At 44.5% G+C, this 15,455-nt stretch overlaps 1 protein-coding gene across 1 annotated transcript in view; it reads left to right on the top strand.

The window, feature by feature from the left end:
* Positions 1–3,474: 3,474 nt before the first annotated feature.
* The window catches only part of LOC124620225, a 79,989-nt gene continuing 68,008 nt past the window's right edge, over positions 3,475–15,455 (top strand). The window contains exons 1-2 of the mRNA XM_047146893.1: positions 3,475–3,510; positions 9,829–9,934. Of these exons, the coding sequence (XP_047002849.1) occupies positions 3,475–3,510; positions 9,829–9,934 (142 nt within the window). The remainder of the gene's footprint in view (positions 3,511–9,828; positions 9,935–15,455) is intronic.

Here is a 15,455-nt window from a genome sequence, read left to right as displayed (position 1 = left end):
ATTCCAAACTTTGTACACCTTTAGTAGTCCATTAGGACAACATAGTGTGCAAGCAGCAAGGCGTACTACAAAGGAGATTTAGAGAAAAACGGAAGAGAAGTTTTACGCGTCAATGATGTGTGTCGCGACCCAGAGCACGAGATGGCGGCGATCATGTGTTCAGCGTTCAAGCTATTTGATCAGTGGACCGCTGGATCGAGTCCCGCTCATGGTTTTCTAATTTATATTTTTCCTACATTAGTCCTACTATTTGGCTGGTTGGTTTATAAAGGGGGGGAAGGGAGAAAAGTACGAGGTCATCGGTCCCTTGTTCCTAATAAAAAATGCCACATGTGTGAGAATAAAACGGACGAGACATATAACACAAAACGGAAAGAAAGGAAAAACAACAAGAACGAAGGAAAAGCAACGAACACTAAAAGGAACAAAAGAGGATAAGAAAACACACAGAGACGCTAGAAACAGAAGAGAGTAAAACAAGAAATCAGATTACAGTGGCTGGCCGACCACGAGAATAAAAAGGAAAAGCCAGCCACTCTGCAAGACATTAAAACCTCCACCCTAAAAGCATTATGGTGGAGGACACAGAGGAACAAAGGACATGGGCTAAAATCTACATACAAGTATAAAACAGGGATAAAACGTAAAACTAAAGCTGCTGCTGAGGCATCGTTGCCCATCACCGAAGGTAGCGAGCTGGGAAAAGTCTGTCAAAGAGCGGCTAAAAGTGGGCAGTCCAGCAAGATGTGGATGACTGTAATTTGGGAGCCACAGCAGCACAGAGGTGGGTCCTCACGACGGAGTAGGTAACTATGCGTTAGCCATGTATGGCCAATGCAGAGCCAGCAGAGGACAACTGATTCCCTGCGAGAGGACCGCATGGAAGACTTCCACACATTCGTAGTCTCCTTAATGACACGCAGTTTGCTGTGAGGACTGTTATGCCATTCCGTCTCCCAAAGCTGGAAAGCCCTGCAGCGTAAGACAGAACGCAGGTCAGCTTCGGAGATGCCCATCTCCAGAAGCGGTTTCCGCGTCGCCTGTTTGGCCAGCCTGTCTGCAAGTTCGTTGCCGGGGATTCCGAGTGTCCTGGGGTCCACACAAACACCACTGAACGACGGGATGGACTCCTGGATGGACGCTACCAAAGGATGGCGAGGGAAGCACTGGTCGATAGCTTGTAGGCTGCTCAGTGAGTCAGTATACAGGAGAAATGATGTGCCAGGGCATGAACGGATGTGCTCGAGAGCACGAGGTATGGCCGCCAGCTCTGCAGTGAAAACACAGCAGCCATCTGGCAAGGAGTGGCGTTCCATATGTCCTCCATGAACATACGCAAAGCTTACATGGCCAAGAACCATCGAGTTGCCGGTGTAAACCACGTTAGAGCCCCGGAACACGTCCAGAATCAAGAGGAAGTGACAGTGGAAACCGGTGGAGTCCTTATGGCCATGCAAAAGGTCCGGACAAAGCTGCGGCCGAGGAGTATACCATGTAGGCGTAAGTGAACAGACCGCACATAGAGGTGGTAAAAGGAAGGACTCCAGCTCGGAGAGAAGGGACCGCGCGCGAACCGCAATCGTTAGCCCCGACCTGGGCTGCCGATGCCGGAGATGGACTGCCGCGGGAGGGAAAAGGAGACGGTAATTCGGATGCTCAGGAGAACTAAGAATGTGTGCAAAGTAACTGGCAAACAGTTGTGCACGTCTGACGTCTGATTTGCAATGGGGGGACTCCAACCTCCACCAGTACGCTGGTCACCGGACTCGTCCTAAAATCTCCCATCGCTAGTCGAACACCGCAGTGGTGCACTGGGTCGAGTAAAAGCAACGCTGAGGGCGCTGCCGAACCACAAACCACACTCTCATAGACAATTCAGGATTAGACAAGGGCTCTGTAGAGCTGCAGCAGCGTAGAGCGATCTGCTCCCCAACTGATGTTGCTCAGTCCACGGAGGGCATTGAGGGTGCTGCCAGCACTTCCGCTTAAGCTGACGAAGGTGAGAAAGCCAAGTCAATATAGCGTCGAAAACCAGTCCTAAGAATCGGTATGTTTCCACTGCAGTGAGTGGATCGTCATGAAGGTAAAGTTCTGGGTCCGGATGAACGGTACAACGCCGGCAGAAGTGCATCATACACGACTTTGCGGCTGAAAACGGGAAGCCGTGGATTACTGCCCATGAATGCGCCTTGTGGATGGCTCTGTGTAGGCGCCGCTCAGAAACACCAGTATTGGAGCAGCAGTATGAAATGCAGAAATCGTCTGCATACATAGATGGTGAGACTGAAGGGCCTACAGCTGCTGCTAGACCGTTAATCGCCACTAATAAGAGATACAATCAATACAGAGCCCTGCGGGACGCCACTCTCCTGGATATGAGGGGAACTATGGGAGGCACCAACTTGGGCACGGAAAGTACGAAGCGACAGGCACTTTTGGATAAAAATCGGGAGCAGGCTCCGGAGACCCCGCGCATACAATGTGGTTCAAATGGTTCAAATGGCTCTGAGCACTATGGGACTTAACTTCTGAGGTCATCAGTCCCCTAGAACTTAGAACTACTTAAACCTAACTAACCTAAGGACATCACACACAGCCATGCCCGAGGTAGGATTCGAGACTGCGACCGTAGCGGTCGTATGGTTCCAGACTGTAGCGCCTAGAACCGCTCGGCTACCCCGGCCGACAATGTGGCAAGGATATGATGTCGCCTGGTCGTGTCGTATGCTTTACGTAAGTCAAAAAAGACGGCAACCAGGTGTTGGCATCTTGAAAAGGCTGTTCGGATGGCAGACTCGAGGGATACCAGATTATCAGTGGTAGAGCGGCTCTGGCAAAAGCCGCCACGACGTGGGGCCAGGAGGCTATGTGATTCCAGGACCCAACTCAACCGCCAACACACCACACGTTCCACAGCTTACAAAGAACGTTGGTGAGGCTAATAGGCCAATAGCTGTCCACGTCAAGCGGGTTCTTACCGGGTTTGAACACCGGAATGACGGTGCTCTCACGCCATTGCGATGGAAAGACGCCATCGCAGCAGATCCAGTTGAAGATGACGAGATGTCGCGATCAGACTCAGGAGCTGTGTCAGGGCAATGTGCAAGGGCGCTGAGGAGCTCCCACTCTGTAAAATGGGGCGTTATAGGGTTCACTGTGGCGTGTAGTGAACGAGAGAACCCTCCCTTCCATCCGCCGTTTGAGAGCGCTAAGGCTGGGGGATAATTCTCTAATGCAGAGGCGCGAGCATAGTGGTCAGCAAAGTGCTCAGCAATTGCGTTTGCGTCTGTACACAACACGCCATTGATGTGAACACCAGGGACACCCGATGGGGTGTGGTACCCGAGAAGACGTTTGATCTAGTTCCAGATTTGGGAAGCTGACGTTTGTTAATGGTCGAGACATACCTCTCCCAACACTCCTGTTTCCGTCTTTGTCAGTAAATTTTGGACTCCTCAGCCTCGTCGAGGGGTTATGGCCGTAGGAAGGTTCAGGGAGCTGATCAATCAGGTCAGCCAGGACTTTCAAGGGTACTGCACCATCTGGAGGAAGATATAAGTTGCAGACATTTATTTCCTGCGTCGTCCTTATCCTGACAGCCACAGCTTCTAGAGGAGTTTGAAGGGGTACAGGTTCACTACACACCGAGTTCAGGACACAGAAGCAAACGCCACCTGACACCGTATTATATTCGATACGGTTCTTGTAATATCCCCTACAGCTATGGAGGGCAGGGGTTCGTATTGCTGGGAACCAGGTTTCCTGGAAGGCAATGCAGAAAACAGCGCCTTTATCCAGTATATGAAGGACCAGTTACAGCAGATGTGTAACAGCCTGCTTTGGGTTGATGATGTCCCTCATGGTTGGTGGGAGGGGTGTTGCTCCCAAGGTAGATCATGTGGGAGTAACAGGGAGGGAAGTGCCCCCAACTTTCAAGGGGGCAGGTGGACTCGGACGGCACTGAGAGCCAACTGTATATGGCGAAACAGGAGATGGTAGAACCACTGTCGTAGCGGCGGCGTATGTTTATGTCATACACACAGGATGGAGCCTCTCGTTTTTTCGCTAAGCCTCAGTGTAGGTCAAGTGGTCCAGGGTCTTATATTCCATTATCTTCCATTCTTTCTGTAGAATCCTACAGTCTGGAAAGCAAGGGGAATGGTGATCTCTGCAGTTGACACAGGGCACAGGGCACAGGGCACATGGAACATTGGGATTGGATGGACGTCCACAATCTCGACAGGTGGCGCTGGAAGTACGGTGGGAAAACATATGACTGAATTTTCAGCACTTAAAGCACTGCATCGTGGGAGGGATATATGCCTTGACATCACAGCGGTAGAACATCACCTTGATCTTCTTGGGTAATGTGTCACCCTCGAAGGCCAAGATGAAGGCACCGGTGTCAACCTGATTATCCCTCGGACCCTGATGGACGCGCCAGACGAAGTGAACACCTCGCCGCTCTAAATTGGAGCGCAGCTCGTCATGAGGCTCTAAAAGACGGTCCCTATGGAATATATTATCCTGAACCATATTTAAGCTCTCATGGGGCGTGATGGAAACAGAAACATCCCCCAGCTTCTCACAATCGAGTAATGCACGTGACTGGGCAGAGGATGCTGTTTTTATTGAGAGTGACACAGAGCCCTCCACCTCCCCAAACTTGTCCTCTAAATGCTCCTCAAAAAACTTAGGCTTCGTTGACATGAATGATTCCCCATCAACTCTCGTACATACAAGGTACCATACTAGGGTTAATAAGCTTCGCTGCCATCCTTAGCCATGCATTCCTCCCATGGTGTGGCCAGGGAGGGTAACGATTTGGGGTCATACTTCTGTGCATTGAATTGAGCCCTGGAACGCTTAAAGACTGCTGGTGGGTTGCCACCAGCAAGAGATGACGTACCACACTTCATTCCGTGTCATCCGCCCTGATACCACCCACTCCGACCAAAGGCCCTCCCCTAGGGCGCCAGCCAGCCTCAGCAAGAGCCACCTGGCAGGATGGCCATTGTTGGGAGTGCCTATGCACCAGGAAGACAGGCATCTACTCCTTGGCATATGTGGGGAGTCAACAGCGCAGGCAGCAGCAGAGCGATCCCTGTGTTGTCAGGGGGCCACAACCAAAATGGTACATGGCGGCCCCACCACAACGGACTGGTTCCAGTGCTGGATATGAGGAACCAAGAATTGGTCATCGTCGGAGCAGAAAACGACACTGGATAGTGGGTGGAGGGAAACCCACCCAGGAAGGTGTCCTCGCTCAAGAGATGGAGGATGAGCGGGACTGCAATGCAACGACGAGAAAGTGGGCTAAAGATCTCAGTGCACAATGGACACGATGCACCATGTAAGGCGCCCTTCCCCAATTGGCTCGCTCTTAGGAAAAATTTTGAAAAATGTAGGTCAAACCCTACAGGGGACCAACACATATAGGCCGAAACGTGTGAGACTCCTTTTAGGTGCCTCTTATGACAGGCAGGAAGACCTCGGGCCTATTCTTACCCCTAGACCCGCAGGGGGCTCCTACTATTTCATACATATTTGGAAGGTAATATGATAAAAAGACAAGGACAAGTGTACATGCATGAAATTTTATTGAATTTCGAATCTTATTTTATTGCTTACGAATTTTTATTACTACAACAAATATTTTATATATAACTTCCGGCAGATAAACTGACAAATGAATAAACCTATTCTGAGAAAGTATGCCTGTCGTGATTTCCGAAATCCCTTGTACCTACAATCGTGTAAGATACAGAGAACTGTTTCGCACCTGAACGCTGCGATACAGACAAACGCTTAAACGTCGAGGGACTGGCGTGGAAAGCCCAGATCAAACATCGATAAATAAAGCTGTTAATAACTTTATTTAGTAGTAAAACAAGTAAGAGTATGCCAGAATACGGGGGTAATGTTCAATTAGTCGTCGGATGTCCTTTTGACATTACAAGATTCAAGGTAGTATTTTTCGTGCATACACGCAAAAGACAAATTAAAAATGCATCTGTGACATAGAATGAATGTAGTTTTCCTGCAAGCAAAATGAATCTTCAGCTTTCTAAAGAACAACAAAGCTCGTTGACATCTTGAAAAATTTCTGTTTCTTTCGACAGTCTGGATGCAAACCATGTGTAACGTGACGGTTTTGTTATTATTGGTGCCGAGAATTGGCGTTGTTCGATTGAATGTATTTTAATAGCATCTCCATGAGACGCTGGGAGTGCCTATATGAAGACGTCTGAAGGCGCTAGATAAAGTCTGTAACTCGTCTATAGAAATAAAAGTCGCATAATAAAAAAAAATGGTTCAGATGGCTCTAAGCACTATGGGACTTAACATACGAAGTCATCAGTCCCCTAGACTTAGAACTAATTAAACCTAACTAGCCTACGAACAGCACACACATCCATGCCCGAGGCAGGATTCGAACCTGTGGCCGTAGCAGCAGCGCGGTTCCGAACTGAAGCGCCAAGAGCCGCTCGGTCACAGCGGCCGGCAGTCGATAATATTCGTTGTGATAAAAAATTTAGTAAACAACCAAATAACGTTGGGAATTCAGTAAGAATTCATGCAAGGACGTGTCTTTTCATTATGTTACCTGGCGTATGTAATATGTATGATATATGACTAATGCTGAAAAAAATAAGAATATAAAAACATGAGCGGGACTTGATCGAGCGATCCACTGATTACGGAGCATGAACGCTGACCATAAGACAGGCACCATCTCGTGCTCAGGGTTACAACCCACCAGTACGTCAAGAAGTCTCTTGTGATTTTCTCGAAATCGTCTACGTAGTTCGCCTTAGTATTTGCACATTTTGTCCTAATAGATTACTAAAATTGTACAAAGTTTGAAGCGAATCCGTTATCTGAACGTCGTGGCCTCCCTTTGAAAGTTTAAATTCATGAAGCGCTCATCCCGCTGACCTTTCTTTCTTCTGTGATTAACCGTTTACCTTTTTTTCAGTCCACGTGGTTTGATTCTCTTGTGATTGTTTAAGATTTGTCCTGACGTACCAAAGCAAGTTTTATGTGTTTAAGAAAAGGAAACGTAAAACCAGAAGACAAAGACAAAGATGACCTATGGATCTGCAAAAATAATAATCAAAAGAAATTCATGTAAGAAGGAAGTCTGGGAGCTAAGGCAAAGGTTAACACTTTTTTCTTACTATTAAAAACAGTCTTGATCACAATTTATTCATTAGGGCTATATACAATAAAGAAAATACATAAAGTTATAAAGCTATAAATCGATGAATTACCCATGAGTAAGAACCTACTTCTGCTGGAGAATCACTACTGGAGAAACCAGTGTACGTCTTACTACATACAGGGTGTTACAAAAAGGTACGGCCAAACTTTCAGGAAACATTCCTCACACACAAATAAAGAAAAGATGTTATGTGGGCATGTGTCCTGAAACGCTTAATTTCCATGTTAGAGCTCATTTTAGTTTCGTCAGTATGTTCTTCCACCTACGCTCAGTGGAGCACGTTATCATGATTTCATACAGGATATGTGCACGATGGAGCTCCTGCACATTTCAGTCGAAGTGTTCGTACGCTTCTCAACAACTGATTCGGTGACCGACGGATTGGTAGAGGCGGACCAATTCCATGGCCTCCACACTCTCCTGACCTCAACCCTCTTGACTTTCATTTATGGGGGCATTTGAAAGCTCTTGTCTACGCAACCCCGGTACCAAATGTAGAGACTCTTCGTGCTCCTGTTGTGGACGGCTGTGATACAATACGCCATTCTCCAAGGCTGCATCAGCGCATCAGGGATTCCATGCGACGGAGGGTGGATGCATATATCTTCGCTAACGGAGGACATTTTGAACATTTCCTGTAACAAAGTGTTTGAAGTCACGCTGGTACGTTCTGTTGCTGTGTGTTTCCATTCCATGATTAATGTGATTTGAAGTGAAGTAATAAAATAAGCTCTAGCATGGAACGTAAGCGTTTCCGGACACATGTCCACATAACATATTTTCTTTCTTTGTGTGTGAGGAATATTTCCTGAAAGTTTGGCCGTACCTTTTTGTAACACCCTGTATAATGGAGGCTCCGCTCACTTCTGACGCTATGATGTCATTATTAACCAATGAGTTATAAGTCGAATAGCAATGTAAAGTTTCTTAGTTAAAAGAACGTTGTCAAGAAATAAAAATAAACACACACTAAACTTAGCTTATTTAACAGCTATTGCCAATTAAGAAGCGCTAAAAATACTTAAACATGTAGGAAAATGAACTTCGTTTTGACAGTACATGGGTTCCCCTCTCAAGGCCTGTAAGTGAACCATTTGGAACCACAGGTTGCCATGGTGAAGTTGGACGCCGTTCCAAAAATGAGGCAGCAGGCTTCTTTCCACTGAAGTTGTTGTAAAGTCGATAGGCAAACTAGTGGTTGCCATGTTGATGATAAACGCCAGTGCAAAGATGTGGCAGCAGGCTTCTTTCTAACGGAGTTGTTGCGAAAGTGGAATGGCAAAGGCTGTCACGTCAGACAATGTACTATTCAGCAGCAACATGTCTTTATTGGAACGATTTTCAATGAATAGGCTGCAATAATCTTTAGCTGACAAGTATAGTACATGTTGCACAGATACGATACGAAGTAGTTGTGCATATTTATGAAATTTTGTCTATGAAGTTCTTATGTAGATTGCAAACTTTTATTTTTTAAATTAGATGTGATAATTTTTAAAAAGGTATTGCTATTACTCAAATTGCATGACAGTCTTATAAACAGATAAAAATAATGAAAAATGGAAGGAATTTAAAATTATAATATTATGAGCCGTAGTGTCAAAAATAAAAGGATGTGAATTAGCAATATGCAGTCTAAAAGCGTGTAAGCAAACATCCTAAAACAGATAGTCAGTCATAAAATAATGTTTGGTGACATAAAATTACAAAGTAAAGATAAAATATTTCCTAAAAGTCATAATAATTTTAAAAACGGACAGAAGAGTGAACATTCTAAAGCAGATCATCGAAATGCTCAAAGAAATGTCTTTCTTTGAATTGAAGTTGTTCGTTTAAAACAGATAACGGATTACTTTTATGAAGTGAAAAGATTTCAATTTCTTCTAAAGTATGTAGCAGTAGTCCTTTTGGCGCAGTATGTAATATTTTCAAATTGTTAGAGATGCAACCCTCAGAATGATTGTATCCATCCAGATGTTGACCAAATATTGATTTGGTCCGTGGAGTAGCACCAGTAGTATGTTCTTTAAAACGTGTTAGGAATTTACGGCCAGTTTGGCCAATATACTGTTTCTCACAATCATTACATAGTATTTTGTAAACGCCCGACTTTTGGTATACATTTGATTCCCCAATTGTGTGTTTCAATTTCATCTGTAGTGGGTTATTGGTTTTAAATGCTATTGTCACGCTTATATTCTTAAATAATTTATTTATTTTATTTGAAATAGGTCCCATGTATGAAACTTCCTGGCAGATTAAAACTGTGTGCCCGACCGAGACTCGAACTCGGGATCTTTGCCTTTCGCGGGCAAGTGCTCTACCAACTGAGCTACCGAAGCACAACTGACGCCCGGTACTCACAGCTTTACTTCTGCCAGTACCTCGTCTCCTACCTTCCAAACTTTACAGAAGCTCTCCTGTCATTTTTGTAAATCTCTTCTTGGAATTTATAACAGCATCATTTGTTTCTGGTAATTTTTGGTACAACAGATCAACCTGATGGGAATTATAATTGTTAGCAACTGATATCTGTTTTAATATATCAGTTTCCTTCTGGATTGCATCAAGTAATTAAGACTTGTGGTTGTGGGCTGTTACAGATGCGATCGCGCCGGCGTGACAGCACGACCTACGCCATGCAAGGCACTGGGACTGCCGTGACACTCCTGCTGCTGTTGCTCAAGGTCTGCAGCGCCGCCCCTCACGGTAAGCAACACACATAGGTTGTTCTCTTACACTTCCAACGATACATGTCTCAGCACACTGCTTGCACTTTCTTTACGGAGTGTTTTATTTGTACTTTACACAGATCAGAAGCGCTCTCAACTTTGCAACTTGATATCGTCTTTTAAAGTGCGTTTTCAAAATTTAAAAAAAAACTGAAAATTGGTACAGATTTGTCCTCTTACAAACCTGCTAACGTCGCTAGATGGTAATTGCTGGATGTACGAAATGACCTGCCCGATCTGGACGACTGGTTCGATAACTCCCTGAGAGATCTTGTGACGATGCTGATTTCTGGTACTTTGTCGTAGCTGTAACGGCAGCGAAGAGGCCGAGGTCGCCAGTGGTGAAAAGATTTGAAAGGAAGCAGGCCGTGTACTTTCAAAAGAACCGTCCCAACATTTGTGATGACATTTGGTTTGCGGGGCGGCTATCAGCACCCGTACAGTATCTCAGCCTTTGCACTGTCCAGTCTCGCCATTTTCCCGAATGATGAGGACAACACAAACACCCAGTCTCCAGTGGGGCGGGGGGGGGGGGGGGGGGGGAGAAAATCCCTGACCCGGTCGGAAATCGAACCAGGGACCCCGTGATCCACAGGCATCAACGCTAGCCGCTAGATCACGAGCTGCGGATCGTAACAGTTGTGGCAAACACGCTAAACTTCAGTCTGGATGGCTAGGAGTGGATTTGAACCGGCGTTACCCCAAATAAGAGACCTGTGATTTACCACTGCGACACCTCGCACGGTCCCTTGTAGTAGGGGATACCAGGGAGCTTTGCTTCTGAAAGAGGACAAGGTTGGAGGCTATTTTTCTTCACCTCCTAGTACGAGGACTGCTAAATGTTTATATGAAAACTGATGATCTGTTACATGAAGCTCTCTTTGTCTTTCGGAAAGGTAAGGACACCAGATAGGCAGCTTTGGCGCTATGAAGCAAGAGAAAGAAAATCAGTGCATGCTGAACGAAATCCTGAGAAAGATAAGAGTAAGGTATAGGGAAAGACGAATGGTATACTGTATGTGCAAGAACGAAGAGGGACAAGTAGGAAACGGAGACCAAGAACAAAGAGGGCATTACCGCCCAATTGAAGTCTGCTAGTATTAAACATTGTCTTTAATCTAAGGAAGAAATATTTGATAATGTACAGAATTGTATGATAGTGAATTATATACTATGGGAACACTGCAAAAGCAGACAATCCCAGTGTTTGGGATGTGGTGCTATAGAATGATGTTGAATATGTGGTGGACTGATATGATAAGGAACGAGGAGATTCACATCATACTCGACGAAAAAAGGAATTTATGGAATACACTATCAACAAGAAGCGGCGGAATGATAGGACTCGTGTTACGACGTCAGGGAATAACTGCTACGATACTAGAGGGAGCTGTAGAGGTTAAAAACTGCAGTGGTAGACAGAGACTGGAATATATCCAACAAATGACTGAGGACTTAGGTTGCAAATGTTATTTTGAGATAAAGAGGTTGGCACTAGGGAAGAATTCGTGGCCGATCGCATCGAAACCGTTAGAAGACTGAGGACTCAAAAAAGAAAATCTTGAAATCGCAATGAACAAAACGCGTTAATCGCAGGGGTGCGTGTACGGTATGAGACTCACAAGACGAAGAGAAAAAGTGGTAACTTACATGTCTCAGGAGTTTGATAAGCTGCAGACGTCTAAGTCTGAAGCATACGGCGACATCCGCTCCGAATTAGATGACGAGAGTTTGACTTCTCGGTAAAGCCTCAACTGTCACATGAGTCCAGAGGTTCCGACCCACCTCAGCTCAGCTACTAAGTAATTAAGGAAACACTGGTCTCCTTGTTCTGACTTCCGTCAGATTTCGTGGAGGAAACTGACTCTGAGAACGTCTCCTCGTAAGCTAGGGGGTGTATCTGCGTGATTCAATTGGCTGTTTCTGAGACTCTTGTCTCTACGTGGCGGAAAGCACCTTTTTTAACGAAAGGAGAAAATATAAAAATGCAGCAAATAAAGCAGGCAAAAGGGAACATAGGGTCTAAAAAAAGAGCTAGACGGGAAGTACAAAATAGCATAGCAGATGTGGCAAGACGAGAAATGCAACGATATAGAAGCACTTATAAGTAAGGGAAGATTGCTGTCGTCTATAGGAACATTACAGAATCCGTTGAGAAAAGAGAAGTAGCTGCATGAATATCAAGAGCCCAGATGAAGAAACTAATACCAAGCTAAGAAGAGAAAGGTTAAAGGCTGGAAGGAATATGTTGGGTTGGGTTGTTTTGGGGGGAGAAGACAAGACATCTAGGTCATCGGTCTCGGGAAGAAAGGGGAAGGAAGTTGGCCATGCCCTTTCAAAGGAACCATCCCGGCATTTGCCTGGAGCGATTTAGAGAAATCACGGAAAACCTAAATCAGGATGGCCGGACGCGGGATTGAACCGTCGTCCTCCCGAATGCGAGTCCAGTGTGCTAACCACTGCGCTAGGAATATGTAGAAGCGCTATACATGGGAAACAAAGTACGAATACGTCGGTCAAGAACTTCCGGAAACTTTTGGCAATAAAGTTACCCGCTTACATATTTACCCATTTATATATATTATATATATATATTGAAAAGTGGGTACATAAAAACACGCAAGAATTCGAAAGTAACGATGTTTAAAAATTCAAAGCAACCGATGAAGAACTTAGGAAGGTTTAAGATTTTAAACACACAAACGTTTACATTTTTACCTTTGTAGATCTAACAATTTGCTTCCACAAAATCTTTAATCTCTGGAAGTTCTTCACCGACTGCTTTAAAATTTTGATGCAACGTTGGATTAGAATACACGCATGTCTTTGTATACCTACTGAAGTTCCATATGGCATATGAAGGCACACTACATACATAATAATTTTATTTTTTACGTATATTACATGTATAGCCTATTTATATGGCTTATGTCGCTCCAGTCCGTATCTAAAGTTAAGTATATATTCTAATGCCACGTTGTGTCAAATTTTGAGAGGAATCGGTTTGAGATCTCCCGGATATGTTTTTTGAACACACGAATATTTACGTTTTTATTTACACAGATAAGCACAATGAAAGGTGGCCAAGTCTACATAATTAGGTACAGTAATTAAAAACTTTAAATATCATGTGAGAGATGTTCTTTATGAAAATACCATAATAATTATTGTAAATGTGTAGTTAGGCGCTTTTTAGATTGTTATTAAAAAAGTTGTCGACTTTGTCACATTAACAACCGTGGCTGCTCGATGTTGGCTTTAAGCTGTTTCCCACGTTTGTTTAGGGGGTTGCTGGGCTGGTACCCAATTTTCGCTTCACAAAATGTGATTTACAAACAGACACAGAAAAAAGTTTACACAACTCACAGACAGTTGGCGCTCACGACTTCCCTCCCTTACGAATGCGCCAACAGGAAGGGTTCAAAAAATGGCTCTGAGCACTATGGGACTTAATTTCTGAGGTCATCACGCCCCTAGAACTTTGAACTACTTAAACCTAACTAACCTAAGGACATCACACACAACCATGCCCGAGGCAGGATTCGAACCTGCGACCGTAGTGGTCGCGCGGTTCCAGACTGTAACGCCTAGAACCGCTCGGCCACTCCGGCCGGCTAACGGGAAGGGCATCTGGCCTAAATAAAAATGAAATTTTCTACAACTTGAATACAATAGACCTCTTACTAGACGAGATTCATGTTCAGTAAGTGCAGATAAAGAAATAGGAAATACAGTTGTAGTTGAACATGTACGGTAATTAAAGTGGAGATCAATTTGTAGTAGAGGTTTGCTTGGAAGCGAGAATAGCGCGTAAAACTTCTACGTTTCGTGCTATCTGTGATATCTCACGGTCAATCAAATGTTTTTATTACCAACCTTGCAACGTTCGTTGTGTTAGGGAAATTGAGTACATTATCATTATTACAATAATTTATTCTAAACTGACCTCAATCTATAATCCCCAAAAATACACATGGTGCTACTTTTATCTGATGATCGCACGTGTGGGATTGTGTTTGCCAGCCAACGGATCAGCGCAAGCCAGTCGAATGCTTCCCGGGTCTCCCAGTTAAAGCCACGGTACGCGTAATGTCGGTCATTGTCATTTGAACTGTGAAACGAGCACCACGAGTGTAAAAGCGAAATCTGCGAACTGTTAATAGTGGTAGGACTGAATTATCTCATTCCACAAAGAGTGGGTATTTACGATTTGGGCTGACGTAAAAATAACGAAATACCTAGTTATCGATGTATCTTCCAGAATATATCGATATATACAGGGTGGTCCATTGATCGTGACCGGGCCAAATATCTCACGAAATAAGCATCAAACGAAAAAAAACTACAAAGACGAAACTTTTCTAGCTTGAAGGGGGAAACCAGATGACGCTATGGTTGGCCCGCTAGATGGCACTGCCATAGGTCAAACGGATATCAACTGCGTTTTTCTAAATAGGAACGCCCATTTTTTATTACATATTCGTGTAGTACGTAAGCAAATATGGATGTTTTAGTTGGACCACTTTTTTCCCTTTGTGATAGATGGTGCTGAAATACTCACAAGTATATGGCTCATAATTTTAGGCAACAGTTGGTAACAGGTAGGTTTTAAAATTAAAATACAGAACGTAGGTACGTTTGAACATTTTATTTCGGTTGTTACAATGTGATACATGTACCTTTGTGAACTTATCATTTTTGAGAACGCATGGTGTTACAGAGTGATTACCTGTAAATACCACAGTAATGCAATAAATGCTCAAAATGATGTCCGTCAACCTCAATGCATTTGGCAATACGTGTAACGACATTCCTCTCAACAGTGAGTAGTTCGCCTTCCGTAATGTTCGCACATGCATTGACAATGCGCTGACGCACGTTGTCAGGCGTTGTCGGTGGATTAGGATGGCAAATATCCTTCAACTTTCCCCACAGAAAGAAATCCGGGCTTCGATCACCAATCCACCCGTCATGAAATACGTTATTCAATACCGCTTCAACGGCACGAGAGCTATGTGCCGGACATCCATCATGTTGGAAGTACATCACCATTCTATCATGCAGTGAAACATCTTGTAGTAACATCGGTAGAACATTACGCAGGAAATCAGCATACATTGCACCATTTAGATTGCCATCGATAAAATGGAGGCCAATTATCCTTCCTACCATAATGCCGCACCATACATTAACCCGCCAAGGTCGCTGATGTTCCACTTGTCGCAGACATCGTGGATTTTCCGTTGCCCAATAGCGTATATTATGCCAGTTTACGTTACCGCTGTTGGTAAATGACGCTTCATCAGTAAATAGAATGCGTGCAAAAAATCTGTCATCCTCCCGTAATTTATCTTGTACCCAGTGGCAGAACTGTACACGACGTTCGAAGTCGTCGCGATGCAATTACTGGTGCATAGAAATATGGTACGGATGCAATCGATGTTGATGTAACATTCTGAGCACCGACGTTTTTGAGATTCCCAATTCTCACGCAGTTT

This window comes from Schistocerca americana, chromosome 6 (assembly GCF_021461395.2).
Source record: "Schistocerca americana isolate TAMUIC-IGC-003095 chromosome 6, iqSchAmer2.1, whole genome shotgun sequence".
NCBI lineage: Eukaryota > Metazoa > Arthropoda > Insecta > Orthoptera > Acrididae > Schistocerca > Schistocerca americana.
This window is presented reverse-complemented; position numbering and strand designations above follow the sequence as displayed.